Source organism: Protopterus annectens, chromosome 4.part0 (assembly GCF_019279795.1).
Source record: "Protopterus annectens isolate FY-2018-M chromosome 4.part0, PAN1.0, whole genome shotgun sequence".
In the NCBI taxonomy this organism is placed as follows: Eukaryota; Metazoa; Chordata; order Ceratodontiformes; family Protopteridae; genus Protopterus; species Protopterus annectens.
In genome coordinates, this window is record NC_056733.1 from 1755747137 (window position 1) to 1755770332 (window position 23196).

The window sequence follows — 23196 nt, forward strand, 5'->3', positions numbered from 1 at the left end:
CCCAATCCCCACCCCTTTCCTGAATTGCAGCCAACTGCTGCACAAATTAAAGCACCCGGACCTAACAGGCAGCAGCTCTGCCTGCAGGTCTGGGTTGGTGATGTAACTGAATTGCCGTGGAAAAGCCAGAAGTAATTGCGGCTTTTCCATGGCAAATCAGTGCGATTGAAAAGCGTGACTTTTCAAGTCCCACTACTTTGCACAGCGGGAAATGTGATGAGGCAGCTCAACCCATGAGTGTCCCACTGACAACGGAACGGGTGGCAACTTTAACAAAAATGGGCCGAGTTTGCAAAATTTTAAACAAAAGGTAGTGATGGATGGAAAAGGAAACAGCAAGTCTGTACAACCATTTTGACTACAGTAAAACAGTTCAGCTCATTAATCACTTTAGCAATAGCACTTAGTTTAGGTACAAGCACAAGTTTCAAAGCTGAGAGTCTTAACTGCACCATATAAATAAATTCTACTCAAACAATTAAAAGTCTTTATCAACATTACACAGAACATACAGTTCAAAGTCTCTTCTCAATAGGTCTTTCCCTATGCACTTAAAGTTCTTTCAGTGACAGTTTCCTTGTTAAAAAAAAACCTCTGGGTTTTACCTACTACTGGGACTTCCCACTTGTAGTACTGAGTTTCAAAACAGGACGCCTATCTCAGAGCTAACTGCTCCAGCATCAACATGCATCTCCTTTTAGAGAATACTTCAGACTTCTCTGGATTCCTGAACTACTGCTTTTACCATACTGCAGAACCTCTGGTCATATAAAGTTGCAGGTGTAAGCTGTTTTCCATTATGTGGCTGCAGGCATACTGCTTTAAAAGGACCAGTCCCTACTCCTAGCTTCTATGCATTCTCCCACACAAAAACTCCTGGTCTCACTTCTTAACAGAGATTGTTTAACAAAGTGCTGGCTCTCTACATATCCCTACTAAGCCTAACCACTCTATCTGACAGGGATTTTCATAGTAGGACTATCATCCATAATGCTAAATTATTATGTATTTATTCTTATTCTATGACAAGTACAGAAATTGAGGTGAAATGTCATTGTAAACTTTTAACACTGAAAAAATATAGAAAGTGCCGCACTATTATGCTACACGGTTAACATTTAAACCACGATAGTGCTGCCAGACATTAAAAAATTAAATAGATTCATTCAGACCACGCTTATATCAGGGACAGTGTCTGCAACAGGCATTCACCAAAGACCTTTAAAATACAAGCAGTCTCATCTTATTCATATGTAACTAGCACTGTGAAAATGTCATCACTCAGATGGTTGAGTGGTCATATATGCAGACAGTCTGTTACAGACAATGGGAACATACATTCACTCATTCTTCTGTTAAATAGGGCCCACAAACAAAGTCTCAGCAAGACTGTCAAATGTACAGATAATCAGTGCATAATGAAGTGCTGTAATTATAATACATTAAATGTCATATTACATTAGTGCCATATGTATAGGGTTCATAGGTTGGTAATAGGCTATCAGCCCTAGGGCCTATGCAAGCCTAGCCATAACAATTCCCTGGATATTTCTTCCCACAATATTTACTTCTCTGGACCCCTGTGTAGCAGGGCGACTGACATGATCCCCAGGGTGAATTTCCAATCTCCCATCCAATCATCAAGGTTCCTTTTGAAGAGGGCCAATGAGGTGCTCTGCTTGACATGTATGGACAGTCTATTCCAGAGTATGAGGAGTCTCTGGGTCAGGAACCTATCCCTCCAGCATGTTTTGTTCATTGTGATGACAAGGTTTAGATCCCTGGAGCGTGTGGCTCTGCGGGATTGGGATTTCTTTAAGTGGAGCATGTCCAACAGCTCAGGGTTTGACATGGCCTTGTATGTTAAGCAGAGATCGCCTCTGAGTAGACGATATGCCACAGAATATAGCTGGAGTTTTTTTAGACGGTCAGCATATGGCATCTGCTTTAGGCCTGTGATTCGTTTAGTGAGGTATTTCTGTGGCCTTTCCAGCTGTTGCAGATGTCTTCTGAGGTACATACCAAACTGGGCATTATACTCTATAATGGGTCTAATGAGGGATGAGTACAGTGGGACAATGACCTTCTGTTTTCTAGATGAAAAGCCCTTAGTGATGCGGTGCGACACATAGAAGGATTTCCTGACTGTTGTGGCGATGTGGTTATCGAAAGTGAGACCACTGTCCACCTGTGTCCCCAAGTCTCCCAATCACACTTTCGATGTTTAGTGTCCTGCCACCTATGTGGTAATTCATGAGTACATGTTTTTTTTCCAAAGGGGATAACTATACATTTCTTGGCATTAAGCTTGAGCCCATGGCTCTGGCACCAGACATCTGTTTCTGTAAGGCCCTTTTGTAGAATATCCACATGATTTGGGGATTCAATAATGGCTCCCAGTTTGCAGTCATCTGTGAACTTTGTTAGCCAGAGTCCCTTAGTGTTGGCCTGTACTTCAGAGAAGTAGATGCCAAACAGAGTGGTCCCAGGACCAAACCCTGAGGTACTCCACTTGTCACTTGTCTGGAGCTGGATTTAGAGTCGGCTACTTTTACAGTCTGGGTTCTGTCAGTAAGCCAGTTGGCAACCCATCGAGTGATGTAGGGATTTGTGCCCAGCTTAGTAAGTTTATCTATGATTCCAGAGTGGGGGGTGGTGTTGAAGGCCTTGGCAAGGTCCAGATAGGCTGTGTGGACCGCCTTACCCTTGTCCACTGCTCTGGAGACTGATTTGAAGAAGTCAATCAGATTCACGAGACAAGATCGGCCCTTCACAAACTCAAACTGGGTGGGGTCCAGTGTTTGAAGGTTGCCAATATCTTTGATTATAAGTTCCATGATAATGCGTTCCATGCCCTTGCAGATCAGGCTTGTCAGACTGATGGGACGGTAGTTCCCGGGATCCAAGGCGGATCCTCCCTTGTGGAGCGGGATAACTGTAGTTGTGTGCCACTCAGTGGGCACAAAGCCTGAGGTGAGGCTATGATTAAACATGACACTTAGGTGAGGAGCCAGTTCATTTTGTAGTTCATATAGTACACAGCCTGGGATGTCATCTGGTCCCATGGATGCTGTATTCTTAGCTTTGGAGAGTGCGGTTTCTACCTGTGTGGCTGTGATTACCGGAATTTGGCAATCTTTTGGTTTTGAGATGGGCCCTCTAGGGGGTAAGAGGGGGGTGAAGTTGGCACTAAACCGATCTGCCAGGATATTGGCGATATCCATCAGTATATTTAATGCCATTCTGTTGCAGCTCAGAGCAGATCTCAGCATTGCCATTTAGCTTTTGAGGATTTTATGAGGGATCTCAGCTTCTTACTGAGGCTGGTGAGGGAGTTTTTTGCATCCTGGGATTTTCCTCTTTTCTGCAACAGTTTCTTCCTTCTGTTGTATAGTTTGTTTATAGCAGGGGACTACCAGATTGGCTTCCTTTTTTTTGGAGAAGAGCATCTTGGTTCTATTTGTGATGGCACGATTCATGCACGAGTGGATATGCTCGTACAGTGTCTTAGTGTAGGATTCTGCAGTCGAACTTCCAGATCCCGTCTGCGTGGGTGTCGTGAAGTTTGTCACTTCTGACTTCAGTAGCATGAAGTTGGCTTTGGAGAAGTTTTTTAAGGAGATTTCCTTACTGGGAGGTGGGGGTGGGATGTGGATGTCAAGGGTGATTTGCTTATGGTCAGACCTGACCAAAGAGGGGATGACCAGTGGAGTGGGGCATATATCTCCCATGTTGGTAATGACCAGGTCTAGGATATTAGAGCCCCTGGTGGGACAATGTATTAGTTGATCCAGGGCATTGGAATTTATGAATTCCAAGAACCGTTGGGAAAAGGAGTTGGTACCCGAGTAGTTTTCCCAGCTAATGCCAGGGTAGTTGAAATCACCCAGTATTAGGGTGTTTGGTTGTATCTTAATATTTTACAGTATGTTTAGAAAGGTGTAGTGAGAATCTTGGGGCATGGTGGGGGATCTGTAGCAAGCTACAATTTGGATTGCGGTCTTACCTAGTGTTAGTTGCACCTGAAGAATTTCAGATGCATTGTGTTGGGCAACTAGCCTGGCGGTGTGAATATCCTTGGTGAATATGGACACTTTAGTGTTTTGGTCTTGGTTTTGTGGCCGAAAAGTGTGGTAAGAGTTGTAGCCTGGTATTGCAGGGGTGCTCTCTGGAGCCTTGAACCAGGTCTCAGTTACTGCACAGATATCGATGTTCTCCATTTTTAGGAGTGCCTCGAGTGTGCATTTTGAGGTTTAGACCTCTAGCATTGAATAGCATTACCTTCAGATTTTTCATGCTTGTATCTGTTAAGGTGGTGGTTTTATCCTTTGAACCTTGCCTAAAAAAGGCACTATAGGGGTGGCAAGAGGTTTAGCCAGTAACCTGAATCCCAGGGGTGACAGGTGCAGACCATCTCTGGCAAAGCATCGTGGTTTGTCAATCATGTCTTCCCAGGCAGACAAATATCTACAGTAAACAGGTACAGACCTATAACATTCATGAATAACAGCACATTTGTGTGCTTATAATAATGAAACATACAAAATAACTATAAAATATAAATTCTTACGGTGCTTGGAAGAGGAAGACCCTCCAGTCTGCTGTTTTTAACTTTAGGACATTTGGTCGTTTGCTGTAATCAGTTGCTTTTGTTGCTAAGGCATGATGTATCCGAATGGCATTTTTCAAATCCACTTCTGCCAAGTCTTTATCAGGCTTATATTCATCCTGAAAGAAAAAGTCAAATCATATTAGGGGAACTAACATTAGTGTCACATACTTCAGCTTTCTGTTAAGATATTCCTAACATTAAGTTGAAATTATTTTTCTAATATCACCACTCTGTTACTCATGCTCTGCAATGCACATTATGAGGTACTGAGGCATTTTCCCCTGAGTACTGAAAGATTCATCTAGACTCATATTAGCTTTGAGTTCAGAGTTGTAAATATAGACAATGCTCTACAGATATCTTAACCTTTCAACAGTTATTAAAAATGTGACCTCCATTTAATAAATCCCTTTTAATAACATATAATTTAAAAAAAAAACATACAACACTGACTGGATTTCTCCAGAAGTACTTAATAGAAGCTTCTGTCAAAAAAAAAATTATATGAACCCATAACTTGAAATTCACATATGCCACTAGCCAAATATACTAGCAACAATGTTTTTGCAAAATTAGAAAAAGGTTTAATTCTAAGAACAGTAGGACTAATGACTACCAACTAATTTATTACAGCCATTCGAGAAGTGAATTTACCTGTACTAGTTAACAAGAACAGATACTGAAAAAAAAATCATTAGGCTGATAAAAGTACATAATGGCTTGCATCAGAACAACTGCAACAAGCTAAAACAAGCTACATATCCGACCATATAACAAACCTTTAAAATACAACAGACTGCATACTATTAACTGCATTACTTTGGCAAGAGTTAAGATCACATTCAAAGGGCATGTGGAATATATCACTAACAGGATTATTATAAGGAGGAATGCACTTGAGCAGCAAAGTAAAGGTGCATGGTGTCTCTTCAGTCAATATGCTTTTATTTAATATATCTGTGGTGCATAATATAAGTAAGGACACAGCATACCAGCATAATGACCAGCCCATATCTGCAATCCAATTTTCACAGCAAAACATGAGAAAATGGATAGGAAAAATGAGAAGAATCTGAAATTTAATGAGGCAGTGACTGAGCAGTGTTGGCATGAGCATGGAAGTGATAAACTGATTGAATAACAGAATAAGGTCATTAAAAGCAGCTTTTGTAATAACAGATGTAAAATAATATCCAAACCGAACAGCAGTGTAATCTGAGTAAAGCATATATACAAACCACTTATTTTAAGCAGTGTAAAAGTTTTGCAAAGAGTTAAATTCTGAACAGAGAAGTTTTACTGCTGGTAGAAAACTAACCACTTCCAAAGACACATCCTGCATGTAAAGGTTCAAAAACAGGCCCAAAAACTCCAATACCTCCAAAAAATGAAAGCCTGCACCACTGAAGCGTATATAAACTCCTTTTATTGTGGCAACACCATAAAAATCAGACCAGTTTCGGCAACCTTGCCTTCTTCACTGATAAAATCCATAGCATAAGTCCAAATACTTATACCGTGGTTAATCATCATTAATTATTCAGACATCAACATTTAAAGCAACAACAACTTTTTGTTAGAACTGTAATCATACAAATCTATTACATATGGTCATTTAGCCCAGGGGTAAACAACCCCCTAAGATGAATGATCAAACCCCTCTCCTTTTTATTCAAAATAGCATGCCATCCCAGTTTATTCAACCTGTCCCCCCACACTTTGTCAATAACCATGAAATGAAATTTGGCATTACTATATATCAATGTATGTTTATACAAAGCATTTAAAGTACGTTCAGTACGAATGTCACTAAGATGTTCCAATATACGAACCAGCATGGATCTCGAGGTCTGCCCCACATAAAAGGCGGCACATTAACATGTCACTAAGTATACCAGCCAATCTGACCCACAATTTGCAAAAAATCTCATATTATAAACCTTAATAGTATTCTTACTAGAAAACTGTTTGGTTTTTAACATGTGTTTACATTATGAACAGTGCCCACAAGGGTATGATCCAAAAACTTTATCACCAGTTATAGTACCTTGGTGTCCATCATTTTGATTCATATTGCCCCATTTGTAGTGATTGAAATGAGAGCCTTACGTACACTCTCTTCTATATGAAAATTGGCATCTCGGCATAAGTAGACTGGACAATTCATCACTGGCTAACAGAATATTCCAATTTTTATTTATGACCTCCCTAATAATATTAATGTTCCTGCCATATGTAGTGACAAACCTAACAGTATTCTCATCGTCATGATTTTTATCATGATGCTTAAGCATGTCTGACCTGTTTTGACCTGCAACCCATCTTTTAGCTGACCCTATACTATGAGGTTGGTACCCTCTAACCAAAAATCTTTCCATAAAGTCATCCTCAAAATGTTGATAGACATCTGGAGAAGAACAAATTATTTTCACCCTTAAGAATTGAGACTTGGGTATATTTTCTATGATGTGGCGGGGATGTAAGCTAGTAGCAAATAACAGATTATTATACTGCGGATATTTGCGATATATTTTGGATGCCAAAGTATTGCCACTATTTCTTGTGAGTGTCACATCTAAAAAAATTAATCTGCTGTATATCCACATTCAGGGTAAATTCTATTCCCCCATTTGTTTTCATTCAAATATTGAACAAATTTTAACAAATATTCTTCCCCACCATGGCCACACTAACCAGCAGTCATCAAAAAATCTTCTCCAGATCTCTATCATTGACAAATACATATTATGTAAATTATCATATATAAGCAAGTCCTCTAGATAGCCCATAAACAAATCAGCATATATGGAGGCAAAATATGCTCCCATTGCTGTTCCCTGATCCTGCCAAAAGCAGTCCCCTTGGAAAAATATAACATTTTTAGTTAGAACATGTTCTACCATACACAGTAATAGAATACTGAAACCTGGAGGATAAGTGTCCACTTTTTCCTACCAATATTCTACAGCTTCCAATCCAGCCCAATGTAGAATACTGGTATATAATGCTGTCACATCTATTGTGCATAGGAGCCAATGTGACTCCAACTGAGAATTTTCAATAATTGTCAAAAACTCTGCAGTATCTTGAATTCTAGCTCTAACTATCCTTAATCGGGTCTGCAAATGCTCAGTTAGAAATGCTGATAATGGCTCTGTTAGGGATCCAATACCGGACACTATCGGCCTGCCGGGTGGTCTATTTCAATTTTTGTGAATCTTGAGCAACAAATAAAGGACCTGCTTCTGGGGGTCATCCACTATTAAGTGCTGTTTAACCTGTGGGGAGATCACTCCTTCATCATAAGCCAAATCTAAAAAAGTATCAATCTCTTTCTTAAAGCGAAAGGTGGGGTCAAGTGGCATGGTCATATAATGTCTTTCATCCCTCAACTGTCTACAAGCCTCTAATATATAATCGTCAGTGTCCATAACCACTACCGCCCCACCTTTGTCCGCTGGAATAATGATAATATTTGTGTTGTCCTCTAAATTTCTAAATGCCTGTTGTACATCCACTGTCAGATTTTGATTCAGCATTTTAGCTTCACAGTTCTTAAAATTTAAGTCTTTTATAACTGATTCTTGAAATATGGCCACATATTTATCTATTGGGGGCATAAATTTGGATTTTCGAAAACAAAACTCAGTAGATCTTTGAGCCCTATTCTGAGGACCAAAATATAATTTTAGATTAAGTATTCGACAAAAAGCCAACAAATCATCGACCATCCGCACGGTTGACAAAAATTGTGTAAATGTACAACAGGTATGTGAGGATTTAAAACCATTTGAGGGACAAGCTTGATACCAAGAATGTTTAACTAAATTGTCCGGCGATTTATTAGCTATAGAGAAATCTTTGAAAAACAAAAAACAAAAAAAAAATTCACAAGTTTATTCGAGATATCAAAGATTATGAGAGAAGGGAAACCTTTTGACCTCAGGAAGAGTGTTAAGTTTTCTGAGGGAGAGGGTAATATGGTGAGAACAAAAAGAAAGAGACCAAGGTCAATTCTTAAAAAGTCAGGTACAGAACACAGTAGTACTTCAAGGGAGATTCATCAGCTACAGATGCAGAACAATCACTAACTCAGGGGTCACCTAGTTCAAAGAAGCAAAGAGGCATGAACCACCCTTTAGGTTCAGACGACACCAGGGAGGTAGAAAGCATAAAAAACATAAACAATGTACAAATGTTATTACAGACACTGGGACATCGGTAAATACAGTGTACAATGTTCATAATATCTCCACTGTAACTTTAACAGAAGTAGAAAAACAATTGCTCAATAAAGGGCTCAAAGATAAACCTGGCTTCTTTGCTAATGAAGACAGTGTGGTCGACGATTTGTTGTTTTTTTATCAAATACTTAATCTAAAATTATATTTTTGTCCTCAGAATAAGGCTCAAAAGTCTACTGAGTTTTGTTTTCGAAAATCCAAATGTATGCCCCCAATGGATAAATATGTAACCATATTTCAAGAATCAGTTATAAATGACTTACATTTTAAGAACTATGAAGTTAAAATACTGAATCAAAATCTGACAGTGGATGAACAACAGGCCTTTAGGAATTTAAAGGACAACACAAATATTGTCATTATTCCAGCGGATAAAGGTGGGGTGGTAGTGGTTATGGACACTGAAAATTATATATTAGAGGCTCGTAGACAGTTGAGGGATGCTAGACATTATATGCCCCTGCCATTTAACCCAACCTTTCGCTTTAAGAAAGAGATTGATACTTTTTTGGATTTGGCTTATGATGAAGGAGTGATCTCCCCACAGGTTAAACAGCACTTAACAGTGAATGACCCCTAGAAGCAGATCCTTTATTTGTTGCCCAAGATTCACAAAAATTGAAATAGACCACCCGGCAGGCAGATAGTGTCCAGTATTGGATCCCTAACAGAGCCATCATCAGCATTTCTAACTGAGCATTTGCAGCCCCTATTAAGGATAGTTAGAGTTAGAATTCAAGATACTAAAGAGTTTTTGACAATTATTAAAATTTCTCAGTTGGAGTCACATTGGCTCCTATGCACATTAGATGTGGCAGCATTATATACCAGCACTCCACATTGGGCTGGATTGGAAGCTGTAGAATATTGGTTGGAAAAACAGACATTTATCCTCCAGGTTTCAATACTCTGTTACTGTGTATGGTAGAACATGTTCTAACTAAAAATGTTATATTTTTCCAAGGAAACTGTTTTTGGCAGGTTCAGGGAACAGCAATGGGGGCATCTTTTACCCCCATATATGCTGATTTGCTTATGGACTATCTAGAGGACTTGCTTATATATGATAATTTGTATAATATGTATTTGTCAGTGACAGAGATCTGGAGAAGATTTCTTGATGACTGCTGGTTAGTGTGTGGCATGGTGGGGAAGAATATTTGTTAGAATTTGTTCAATATTTGAACAAAAACAAATGGGGAATAGAATTTACCCTGAATGTGGATATACAGCAAATTAATTTTTTGGATGTGACAGTCAGAAGAAATAGTGACAACACTTTGGCATCCAATATATATCGCAAATATCCACATTATAATAATCTGTTATTTGCTAATAGCTTACATCCCCGCCACATCATAGAAAATATACCTAAGTCTCAATTCTTAAGAGTGAAAAGAATTTGTTCTTCTCCAGATGTCTATCGACATTTTGAGGATGACCTTATGGAAAAGTTTTTGGTTAGGGGGTACCAACCTCATAATATAGGGTCAGCTAAAAGATGCGTAGCAGGTCAAAACAGTTCAGACATGCTTAACTATCATGATAAAAAAACATGATGATGAGAATACTATTAGGTTTGTCACTACATATGCCAGGAACATTAATATTATTAGGGGGTCATAACTAAAAATTGGAATATTTTGTTAGCCAATGATGAATTGTCCAGTCAACTTATGCCGAGATGCCAATTTTCATATAGAAGAGAGCGTACGTTAGGCTCCCTTTTCAGTCACTACAAATGGGGCAATATGAATCAAAATAATGAACAGCAAGGTACTATAACTGGTGATAAAGTTTTTGGATCATACCCTTGTGGGCATTGTTCATCATGTAAACACATGTTAAAAACCAAACAGTTTTCTAGTAAGAATACTAGTAAGGTTTATGATATGAAATTTTTTGCAAATTGTGGGTCAGATTGGCTGGTATATTTAGTGACATGTTCATGTGCCGCATTTTATGTGAGGCAGACCTTGAGATCCATGTGGCTTCGTTTATCGGTACATCTTAGTGACATTTCTACTAAACGTATTTCAAATGCTTTGTATAAACATACATTGATACATAATAATGCCAAATTTAATTTCATGGTTATTGACAAAGTGTGGGGGGACAGGATGAATAAATTGGGATGGCATGCTATTTCGATTAAAAAGGAGAAGGGTTGGATCATTAAACTTGGGGGTTTGTTTTCCCCAGGGCTAAATGACCATATGTATCTGTGCCACACAACCCAGTTTTGTCTAGGAGTTCCTTGGATGCTTATTTGGTATGGTATGTTAGCAAAGAGGTAGCTAAGGGTTATGTGGGAAGGTATGTTAGTTGGAAACTAATTTACTTACTGTTGACCTCTGTCCATCACAGACATGGGGCTCAGACTGGGAGTGAATCTTCAATTTCCCATTCAGTAATCAATGCTACTTTTGAATAGGGTCAGGGATGAATTCTGCTTCACATAGATGGGAGGATTATTCCATAGTGCGAAGATCCTTTAGGATACATATCAGTCTCTTCAGCATGTTCTATTTATATCGTAGGTAAAGTTCAGGTCCTTGGATCCAGTGTTTCTGGTACTATTTCTTTAGTAGTTGTGCAAGAGATCCATCAGAACTGGATCTGAAGATGCATTATCTGTTAGGCATACATCGTCTCTAAATAACCTGTAGGAGACGGAGTACACAAAGATAGACCCTTAAGGTAGTCTGTGTAGGACACAGTATTTATACACTGGATTCTTCTGGTGAGGAACCTTTGACAGCATCCCAGCTCTTGCAAGTGCCTTGTTAGGTACATGCCAAAGGGGGCACTGTATTCACTGATGAGTCTGATAAGGGCTGAGTACAGCGGTACTATAACATCCTTTGCTTATGAGCCGGGCAATGTAGAATGATTTATTTTTTAAATATCTTGGCTACTATATGTTCCCAGATTCCTAACTACTGGGTCAACTCTATGGGGTGTTTTATAGGTGGAGTAATTAGCTTACGTGGACTACTTCCTAAAGGGTACCGTCATGCATTTCTTCATGTTGAGTTTTAATCTGTGGTTTTGGCACCAGTCTTTTGTTTATGTCAGACTCTAATGTAGGATGTTGGTGTCATGGGAAAAATCTATGATAGCTCCCAATTTACAGTCATCTGCAAATCTGGTGAGTCAGAGACCTTTGATATCCTAACCTCGTAATTTGCCTTGTTAGACTTTATTAGACCTGTTAGTTTCCTGTTGTATAGATGAACTGGAGAGGTCTTCTCTAGGAGAGCTGCGCTTTACAACTTTGGACAGGTCCTTTTTTTCTTTTGTTACACACCTTGTTAAAGTAAGGGTTCTACCAATGTGGTTTGCTTTGGGTGTTAATCTCGACTTATGTCTGATATGTATGGCAGCCTCAATGCAGCCATTTACAAGTTTGTACAGAATTTATGTAAATAATTCTTCATAGGTGTGCTGTTAGTGTTTGGGGGAGTCGATGTAGTTTGCTTTAGAATACTTCCTGTTATGGGCTTAGCTGAGTTTTCCAGGTTGATTTTTATTTTGAGGAATACAGCTTTGTGCTCCAAACTCACTAATAAGGACGTGACATGGGGGGCAGGGTAATGTTTTCTCATATTGGTGAATACTAGGCCCAGTATGTTTCATCCTCTGGCTGGAATGTGCACCATCTGGTCCAGGGTGTTTGTGTTGATAAAGTCCTGGAAATGTTGCACTTGTGAGTTAGAGGCAATGTATTTCTCCCAGTCTATAGAGGGGTAGTTACAGTCTCTTATGATTATGGTATTTGGTTAGATGGTGAGTGCCTTTAGTAGGTCTAGGTAGGCACTGTGATCTTTGCGAGTCAGAGGGTGGCCTGTATCTGTCAGGACATGGTAAGAAACCTTGTTTATAGAGACCTGGATGTGGATTAACTCCAGGGCATCATCCTGTTTAACCAACATGGAGCTGTATTTATTGTTAATGTACATCGATACAACTCCAACTTTAGCCCCTGTCTGTGTTGCTGTTGGTCTAAATGTGTGGAAGGCACTGTAGCTTTCTACTGCAAGATTATTTTCTGCAGCTTTAAAACAAGTCTTGGTAACAACACAGATGCCTATATTCTGCAGTGTGAGCAGAGCTTATAGGGTGTGGAGCCTTCTTGTTTTGGCTCCTAATATTAAGCAGTAACACCTTAAGGTTGTTTAGAGGGTTTTTTTTTTTGCTATGTAGGTGGTTTTGTCATTTTGACATTGCCTAAAAAAATGCTCGAAGGGTGGATAACGATTTAGCCAATATCCGAAAGCCCATGGGAAACAAGTGTAGACCATCCTTAGCCTTGTAACGTGGTCTGTTAACCATGTCTTCCCATGCTGAAAGATATTGGTTTCACCTGAAGTGACACCAGAAATGAAGCCAATTATTAAAATCAATCATTTTCTTTTCATACTGTGGCATCATTCTTGGTGAAGGTAGAATGCTGCTCAATGAACGCCATGTACCTGTTTGTGATACTTTCAGAGACATCCACAATATCTCTTGTCATATCATCCACTGATGAACATCTCAGGTCATCTACACCCACATGGACTATTACCGGATTATGTTGGTACCTGTGGTGCAGTGACTTGAGTGTGTGTGTGTGATATTGTGGATCCTTGCTCTAAATAGGCAACTAACTGTTAACTTCCCCTTGTCCAGCCTGATGAGAGATGCATGTATGTGTGCTGTACAAAAGAATCCCCTATTACAAGAGTACTATGTAAAGTGTTTGCTTGCCTTATGGGCTTTGTTTTTGGGTGATCATTGGGTGTAGGCTTAGGTGTTGCTTTTGGTGTGGACTTTAGTGACTGCTGTGGGTAGCTGTTGCCATTTGACAGTTTACAAGGTCTTTGAGATACGGTGAGCTTTCTTTTAAGTATCTCAGCATAAAAAGGTCTATGTGTGTGGTGAGCATATGTGTGAAGGATGTAGTGTGCATGTTCCTGACAACCTTGTTTGTAAGTGAGAATTTTGCCTCCAAGGAAGTTATGTATGTACATCTCTTACATACTGTGTTAGTTTCTTTAAGGATTAAAAGGTTGTCTGAGAATATGAGACAACTGCTACACTGTCTCAGGATGTCCATATCTATCAGGCTGGCCACAGACACATTAAGAAACTGCAAATCCATGTTGTCAGGACCTGTATTAATCTTGGGCAATTATGGTGTAGGGACTTGATTTTACATGGGTCACCTAAGTGGTGTCTAGGGTTAAGGATAGATGTCAGATAGCGCTGTGATTTGATATTAGTGCTATATGGTGTGGGTGCTCTAACTAGCTGCCCTAAGCTTAGCTCCATGTAAAGCCTTTTGGTGTTACATGTTAAAGTCCTAAGTACTAGCTTTATAAGTTTGCTTTTATACAAGGTGCTGCTAACCATCACTGCACAGTGAACAGCTCAGAGAAAAAGTGCCTAATTTAGAGCAGACAGACGATAGCTGAAAACTTAACTCCCATGCCTCTTGGCCAATAAATGACCACATTTTGAACTCCCTGGAGTGCTTCCCAAACCAGACAGATCAGGTAAACACATTCTGCCACAAGATGGATGAAGCACAGCAAAAGTGTCTGATGACATATTCTCACTTTAAGACTCCCTGTGCATTTCCCAACTAAAACTAACCAGGCTACTTTACTACTGCTACTAGAGTACTAGTTCTAGTCTTCCCAATGTCAAAACACACTTTGTTTAGCCAAAAGTGAAAAGGTACCAACTAGCTGCTATACGTAATTGTCACTTTAAGCCCCAATGCGTGTTTCCCAACTCAGACCAGGCTACCTTTCTACTCCCACTAGAACTGCAGTCCTAGTCTTCTTAATGTAAAAACCCATTTTAGTTAGCCAGAATTGAAAAGGTATCAGAAACAAATTAAGCAACTAGCTACAACATGTAATTCTCACTTAAGCCTATTTGTGTGTATCCCAGCTCAGACAGATCAGACTACCTTTCTTCTGCCTTTAGAATTGCAGTCCCAGACTTCTTAATGTAAAAACACACTTTAGTTAGCCAAAAGTGAAAAGGTACTAGAAAGAAATGTAACAACTAGCTACAAGTTATTAAAAGTTGATTCAAAGGCAGACAAGCCGAACACACACACACACTTACACACACACACTTTAAGGCAATTTCAAAGTACACTAACAGTCTAAGAAAGGGCCTTCCCAATTTCTTCTGTCAGTAACCAGTATGATGAGCAGAACAGAGCAGATAAGACTGGGAGGAGCTTCTAGGGCCATTTATACAGAAGCTAAGAATTGGAGGAGATTCCAAGGGCAGATATTCAGTACGGGCAGGCAGCTCAAACGTCTTCAAGTATAAAAGCACAAAAGGAATAGACTGGTGGGTGGGTGAGTGGGTGTTGATTCTGGGATCAAATACATTTCAAATACCACTGTATCTATCTCATGTGGAGTCATGCAACTGGCACCATGAGAATCATGGTAGCCATGCAACCCAACACCCAGGGGAATTCCCTCAATGAAAAAGAAGTCTGAGTGGAAAACCAATGGAACTTATTCTAAACGTAGATCTATTTTATCCTGTGGAAGAAAAGCTATTTGTTCTGAGGTTTCTAGCAAGCTCCACCACAAACACAAACCTTTGACACAAAGTCAGAAAGATTTCTGAATGATCTCTTAGAATCCCAGGCTTTATAGTACATCTCTTACTAGGGGGAAAATTCCTGACACTTTAGACTCTCCGTAGAAAAGCAAGTCATCTAAATATGCAACAAATGTGGGCTATCCGAGGAGTTAGACAGTTTGTGAGCACTCTTGGAGAAGCAGATACACCAAAGCTCAAAGCAGAAAACTAATAATGTGATCCAGACACACAAAACCCTAGAAATGTCTGAAATCTGGATGAATAGGAACATGATGATATGCATATTTTAAATATAAGGTTACTAAAAAAAACTTAAAATAGGAATAAGGGATTACAGATTATGAAGTGAAAGAAAGTTTAACTTGGGCAGTATCACAAACTGATTCAGGAAAAAAAGATCTAAAACAGAACTGAGTAAGAATTCTTTCTTTGGTGCTAAAACATTCTTAAATAAAATCATTCCCCTAACTGAGGAGGAGAAGGAGCTTCTTGTATTACTCCCTGAGATAGCATATGATGTAAAACAGGAGAAAATAGTTTAACCTGTCAGATGAGGAGGAATCCCTTGGAAAAGGGAAATTTCCTCTCACTGCTATTTGTATCATAGATGGACCAAGTTCAGAACACATTTGTCAGAAATGATCTGCTGCCTAAAAGGGAAATGGAGATTGAGACTTTCTGGAAGGGATAAGGGTCTCTCAGGGTCAGTAGGGGAACAAGTTCCCTCATATAGTTATTCTGACTTATTTGACTGTCCTTTGGTCTGGGAGATTCCTGCTTTCTTTTTGGAACCCCCCCCCCCCTTTCATTGCTTTTTAAATATTTGTTTACCAGCATTCTCCTGAGACTGCTTATTTTTTCTTTCCAAATATAGCTGAGGAAACAGAGAATCCCTTGGAGAATTTCTAGAAGAAAGACTGAAAAAATCAGAAAGATTCCCTGAATCAGCTTAGCTCTCTCATCACACTTTTTGATAACATCTGCAGCTGAGGATCCAAAAACTATATCGCTATCCAAGGGAGAGTTCAAATTTTTATTTTTGTCATCTTCTGGCAGATTATGAGAATAGTCAGGCAAATCTCCTTAAAAAGCACTACCAATGGCAACACCCCTGGAAGTATTTTCTACAAAGTCATAAACACATTTTAAACAATGAGAAGTGACATGAGAAATCTAAGACATTGAACTACACAATGCAGATGTTTTTATTATTCACAGGAGATAACTGATATCAAAACATTTGTCATTCTTTCACAATTAGTCAGGATAAACTAACATGTGAGTCTAGCAGCTCGGAATTCTAAAAACTAAAGTTGAAAAGGATACACTTTTCCCCAAACTTACCAGAAGTGTTTCAATCCTAAATCAGTAGAAGGATCAAAATTAACAAAATGTTTGGCAGCTGGAGTTACTACAGCTACAGCTGCTGGGTCAGGTCTGGGATTAGTCTATAAAACCTGAAAGACTGGGGAGCTTTATACACTCTATCTGCTTTCTTAGGGGCAGCATGCTATCAAAGAAACTACACGCCGTGACAAAAACATCCTCCAAAGCTGACAGCACTTGGGGGACAGCTGTAACCAATCATAATATTTTCTTGGGGACTGAGAAACTTCAGTATTCTCCCACACTGAAAACACTGGCTCATCCCTGAAACAGATTAAGAGAAATAGAATCCCAGACAGGGAGAATCAAGATACCACACACTCTTCAGAATTTGAATCAGAAACCTGAAGGGAGAAAAACTGCAGCTGTTCCTTCATAATCCCCTACAAATTCCAATTTCTGAACCTATTCAGAAAAGAATAATCCATTTATCTCTTACCAGAAACTACCTTGCAAGAAGAGTCAACAGCTTGCACAAGACCCTGGGCCTAGCTCAATAAATTACCCCAGTCTAGAGTAACTGAAACAGAAGATAAATGTTTAGTTTTCTGTCTCATTTTGACAGAACATATAGAAAAACAAAACCAGTACTGCAAGCAACAGCATTCCCAAGGATGAGCACAACATTCTGACTAAGTAGGGGCTCATTATCTGCTCCTCTCCCATGACCAACAGGAGTGTCTCTCCTTTGCCCACTGAGAGACCCCAAAAGCTGTAGAGGACATGGCTAACCCCCGGTCCCTGGTGGATGTATGAACTACACCAGAGAGATCTGAAGAAAAAAAGATTAGTACACTGACGTACCAGCTTTGGCCACAGCAGAGTCACCCATAAGTGGCAGAGGCAAATTACCTGCCTGCTGTGGTGGTAAAGGCTGCTTAACAGTCTATTTCTTTTTGTGGTTGCAAGAAGGTTAGCCAATGGTCCTGTAATTTTGTTCCATTGTCAAGCTGAAAATGGTGCTTGCTTCCAAGGAAGCTTATCAACAATAGTCTGGAAAAGAAGAAAGCAGCAAATAAACATAACTTTTTCAAGACAAAACACAGACAAAAGCACTTTACATACATTCTCCATCCGCAAAAAAAGTAAAACACAGTTTCTCAACAGAAGAAGTAGTCTTAAAAAAAAGAAGTTATGTCTCACCATAACATTCCATCTGTGCTGTCAATCTTCACTGATCCTTGATTATGGGCTCGGTTTTGAGCTGTGGAACCAACTCGGCTGTTTACTTCAGCTCGTGCCTTACAAACTCTTGTGCTAGGCTCTACCTATAATGCTCCTCGCTAAATTACCTGAGACTGATTTTGCCTAAGTTTGTGGCAGACAAATTATAATTAAGAAGAAGAGACCATATATGTGTCCCTATTATGAAGCCAGTCCTGGGAGGAGAATTCAATCCACAGTCTCAGGCTGGGGGAAGGAGGGAGGGGATGTCAAGGATTAGTGAAGATCGACAACACAGATGGAATGTTATGGTAAGACATAACTTCTTTATATGATTTTGTCAATCTTCACATAATCCTTGACTGTGGGACAGAGTCCCCAGCTATCTGAATCTTGAGAGGTCTCACGGAAGATTATTCCTAAGCATCATTGAACCAAATGATGCCAGTCTCCTGGAGACCTGATCTAATTTGTAATGAGTGATAAAGGTATGAGGAGAAGACCATGCAGCTGCTGCACAGTTGCCATCTAAAGGAGCTCTGGCCAGAAAAACTGCAGAAGTTGCCACCACTCTAATACAGTGGGCTTTTACTGGGTGCGAAAGGTGAAGCCCTTTTGACTGGCAGATAAATATAATGCAATCTCTAAGCTATTTTGCCAAGGTAACCTTTGTAACTGGTTACCTAAAGAAAGTTCATAGATTGGTACTAGGCTATCGGCCCTAGGGCCTATATAAGCCTATAAATAATTCCCTGGTTATTTCTTCCCACAGTATTTACTTCCCTGGACCCCTGTCTAGCAAGGTGACTGACGTGATCCCCGGGGTGAATTTCCTATCTCTCATCCAATCATCAAGGTTCCTTTTGAAGAGGGCCAAAGAGGCGCTCTGCTTCACATGTATAGGCAGTCTACTCCAGAGTCTGGGGAGTCTCTGGGTCAGGATCCTATCCCTCCAGCATGTTTTGTTCATTGTGATGACAAGGTTTTGATCCCTGGAGCGTGTGTCTCTGAGGGACTGGGATTTCTTTAAGTGTAGCAGGTCCAGCAGCTCTGGGTTTGACATGCCCTTGTATGTTAAGCAGAGATCGCCTCTGAGTAAGCGATATGCAACAGAGTATAGGTGGAGTTTTTTTTTTTTTAGACGGTCAGCATAGGGCATCTGCTTTATTGAGGAAGCAACAAATAGTTCAGATTTTCTGAAATCTTTTGTTCTGTGAAGATAAAATTGTAATACTCTCTGCACATTCAATAAATGAAGCGAATACTCCCCTTTATTAGAGAAATTAGAAAAAAAAAAAAAAACAGCAGTTGTAGTGGCTGATTGATGTTAGAGTCTGAGACTACCTTCGTCAAAAAGGTTGGATTAGTCCTAAGGGAGACCCTGTCTTTGTGAAATATTATGTGAGGTGGTTTGCAGGACAAAGCCTGAAGTGCAGATACTCTTCTGGCAGATGTAATCACCACTAAAAATGAAGTTTTCCAAGTTAGAAACTAAGTCACATGTAGCTGATGGTTCGAAAGGAGAAAGAGTAAAGGACTGAAGAACTAGTGTAAGATCCTAGGGAGCAATGGGTTCCTTAAATGGATGTATTAACATTAGGACTCCCTTTAAAAAGGCTTTACAAAGTTTGTGTGATATAACGGATGACCCATCAAAACCCATATGGTAGTTAGAAATTTCAGCTAGATGGACTTGAATTGTAGAGGTAGAAGAACTAGACTGATAGAGGTTAGCTAAAAAGTACAAAACTTTATGAACAGGACCCCTGTTATAAGGATCAAGTTCGTTACTGAGGGCCCATCTTGCGAATTTTTCCCATTTACTTTTATACAATTTCCTGGTTGAAGGTTTGTTATGGGCCACAATGATTTGGCAGATGGGAAAGGAAAGGGAAGAATGCCTGGCAATCATGGGAATTGGAGATGCCACGCAGTGAGCTTGAGATGATGGAGATTCAGATGAACCATTCTCTCTGGATGAGACAACAGATCTGGAGCTGGGTCCAGCATCCAAGGTCTCTGAAGTAGATGAGGCCAAATGAAAGGAAACCAAACTTGTTGAGGCCAAAAAGGGGCAATGTGGATTACTGTGTTCTCTGACTTCTTGGCTTTCTTCAGAAACTGGGATATCAGAGGAGTTGGGGAAAGGCATAGAAAAGATCGGGGGACCAATCGTGGAGAACAGCATCTCTAGGTAACTCCCCCAGAGCGGTATTAGGGCAAAGTAACTGCTGCACTTGTTGTTTAGTGGGGATGCAAATAGATTGCAGCAAGGTTGGCCCCAGTGATGAAAAATTTCCTTTGCCACCACAGGATTGAAAGACCACTCGCGAGGCACGAGAATGGTTCTGCTTAGTTTCTAATGTACCAGACTACTTACATGTTGCCTGTCTGAATTGCTACTGTTCCTAGAGGAAGGGCATCCTGAAATGCTTGCAACGCTAACAGCACTGCCCTCATCTTTAGAATACTGATGTGAAATTTGGCCTCCAGTGGGGACCAAGTACCTTGGACAGTCCTTCCCAGATAAAGCCCACCACCCCCATTTGGGAAGCATCTGTGGTCACTATGGCTTGGGGTTGTGGAAGAATGAATGGACGGCCCAAAAGAATCTCGTTGCAGTGGAGCCACCATGAAAGTTCCTGTTTGCAGCAAATGGTAATCAAGACTTGTTGTGACATCGGCTAGTCTATCAGAGACCACTGGGAGGCTAATACCCATTGCAAGATTCGCATGTGGTATCTGGCTAAAGGAACAAGAGTGACTGAGGCTGCCATCGAGCCTAATGCTTTCAGGACCAATTTGGCTGGAGCAGTTTTGCTCTGGATAATGTGGCTGACCTGAGTTCTGATCCTTTGTAGCCTTTCCAATGGTAGTAAAACAAGACCTGCAACTGTATCCAACAGGGCTCCGATGAATTCTAGTTGTTGTGAGGGTTGTAAATTTGACTTTTCATAATTTATTGTAATGCCTAGAGATGCACAAAGATGTAGAGTGTAATCCCTTGCCCGTCCTATCTGATGCCTGGTGGTAACGGTAAGGAGCCAGAAGTCGAGGTATGGAAAAACTTGAAATCCTTGCGTCTAAGGTGAGCTGCTACCACTTCCATGCATTTGGTGAACACCCTGGGGGCTGAGATTAGTCCATAGGGCAGTGCTCTGAACTACAAATGACTGGCTCCCAGCTAGAAGTGCAGGAATCTCCTGGAACGTTTGTCCATTTTTATATGGTAATACACATCCTGGAGATCTAAAGAGCACATCCAATCATCTTTTTCCATGAATGGATGTATAGACTGTACTGAGAACATCTGAAATTTGATTTGCTAAACTGACTTGTTGAACTGGCTGAGATTCAAAATGGGTCTCCAGTCCCCTGTTTTTCTGGGCACTAAAAAGAATCTTGAGAAAAACCCAGATCCTACTTGGTCTGCTGGGACTTTTGGATGACTCTTTTGTTGAGCAGTTTTTAAATTTCTAATACTGTTCCTTCCCTGTGACTGGGTTGAACATCCAGAAGTCTTTTTTGCGGTTTTGGATTTACAGAGAGTGGAATATTATAACCTCTGGATTTCCTGCACTCATTTGTCCGATGTTATCAGTTGCCAGGTGGCTTGCTGCAGGGATAATCGTCCCCTAACTGCCTCCAGAGGAAGGCAACTGGGCCTCTGTTCAGCAGGCCACTTCTGCCTCTAGGGCAGCGTCTTCCATTATTACTTCCCCCTCTGCTCCAGGAAAAGGCTTTGCAACATGAGTCCTGGAAAGGCTCTTGGGACTTCTTAAACCATAGACTCCGACTTCTCTGCTGCCTGAAGTAGGGCCGTTGAGGAGTGGAGAAATGTATGCCTAGGGCAGAAAGTGTCTTTCCATCCTTCTCACATCTTTCCAGAGTGCCTTTTACCATAGGACCAAAAAGGGACGAATGACAATTTAAAAGGCTCCGCAAAGTCACACAAGTGCATCCAGGCATGTCTTCTAATGGCTATGCCCGAATCCACCGCTCTTCCCAAAGGGATGACAAATCAGTATCATGGACAAATTAGAGATTGCTTTGAGGGTGGTGAGCTGAGAAGTAACTTTGTCTCGTACCTCTGCAGCTACTGCTCCTGAGAGGGTATCTGAGTGCTCTTTGATCAGATCACTCTGTAATCTTGTAAAGTGTGCCATGTAGTTCAAAGACCTGAGAGCAAAGGTCGATGAAGCATAAATGCGCTTCCCGAATCTATCCATAGTCCTAGACTCCTTGTTAGGAGGATGGATAGTAGGACTTCCTCAGCAAGTTCCTTCGTAGTAGCTGCCGCTATCACCATGACGTACACAGGTATGCATTTGGCCCAGTGCTGCACTACTTTGGGGTGGAAAAGATCCTATCAGGTCTCTTGGGGATTGGTTAGATGGAGTCAGGCATCTTCCACGCCCACTGAGCGATCAGTTTAATGAGCTCATCAGTGGGTGGGAGAGAGGTAGACGGTTGGGCATGAAAAGCCTCCAGGTATACCAACCCCTCAGAAGAAGGCTGGAGGGAAGACCAGCCACCCCCCTGTTTCAGGATTTCCAGGATGTCCCTGAAGGAAACACCATCAGGGGGTGACCTGGGGGAACCTTCCCCTTCATCAAAGTCGGTATCTTCAGTGAAGGATTCCTCCGGGGAGTCTAAGTGCTTCCTTTTGCACTTTTTCTTCACAGGTACTTCATCGAGGGGATGTTCAGGGAAAGTGTCCAAGGAGGAAATCACCAAGGTGTGTCTTTTCTGGGACTTTTGTGCCCTCTGTACCGGGGAAGAAAAAGATGGAAGCTATGGTCGAGGATAAGTATAAGTTTGGCCCAAAAGGGATGGCAGAGACTGAGTCCACAATAGACAAGGCCTTCTCCATGACTCGGAAGGCTGCTCTCTCCCACAAAGGGATGGGAGCCAAGAACAGAAATAGACTCCTCTGGAACCATGGTCCCACCCTTCACTGAGAAGGTGAGACTGAACCCTGGGTCGATCCAATGAAAGCTGAAGCACCGAGGGTCATGGAAAGCTCTGAAATAAATGAAGCAAATCCCCGTACCTCAGAACCAGCCATGGATTCTCGACCCTGGGAGGCATCCAGTTCCAAAAGACTGGAGGAACTCAAGGCAATCCTCAGTTCTAGAGAAGAGGTCCTTACCGAAACTGAGACACTCA

At 40.8% G+C, this 23196-nt stretch overlaps 1 protein-coding gene across 1 annotated transcript in view; it reads right to left on the reverse strand.

Moving 5' to 3' along the window:
- Positions 1-23196, reverse strand: part of PSD2 (pleckstrin and Sec7 domain containing 2) — a 2726943-nt gene that overhangs the window by 829132 nt on the left and 1874615 nt on the right. Inside the window, exon 12 of the mRNA XM_044069466.1 lies at positions 4571-4728. Coding sequence (XP_043925401.1) covers positions 4571-4728 — 158 coding nt within the window. The remainder of the gene's footprint in view (positions 1-4570; positions 4729-23196) is intronic.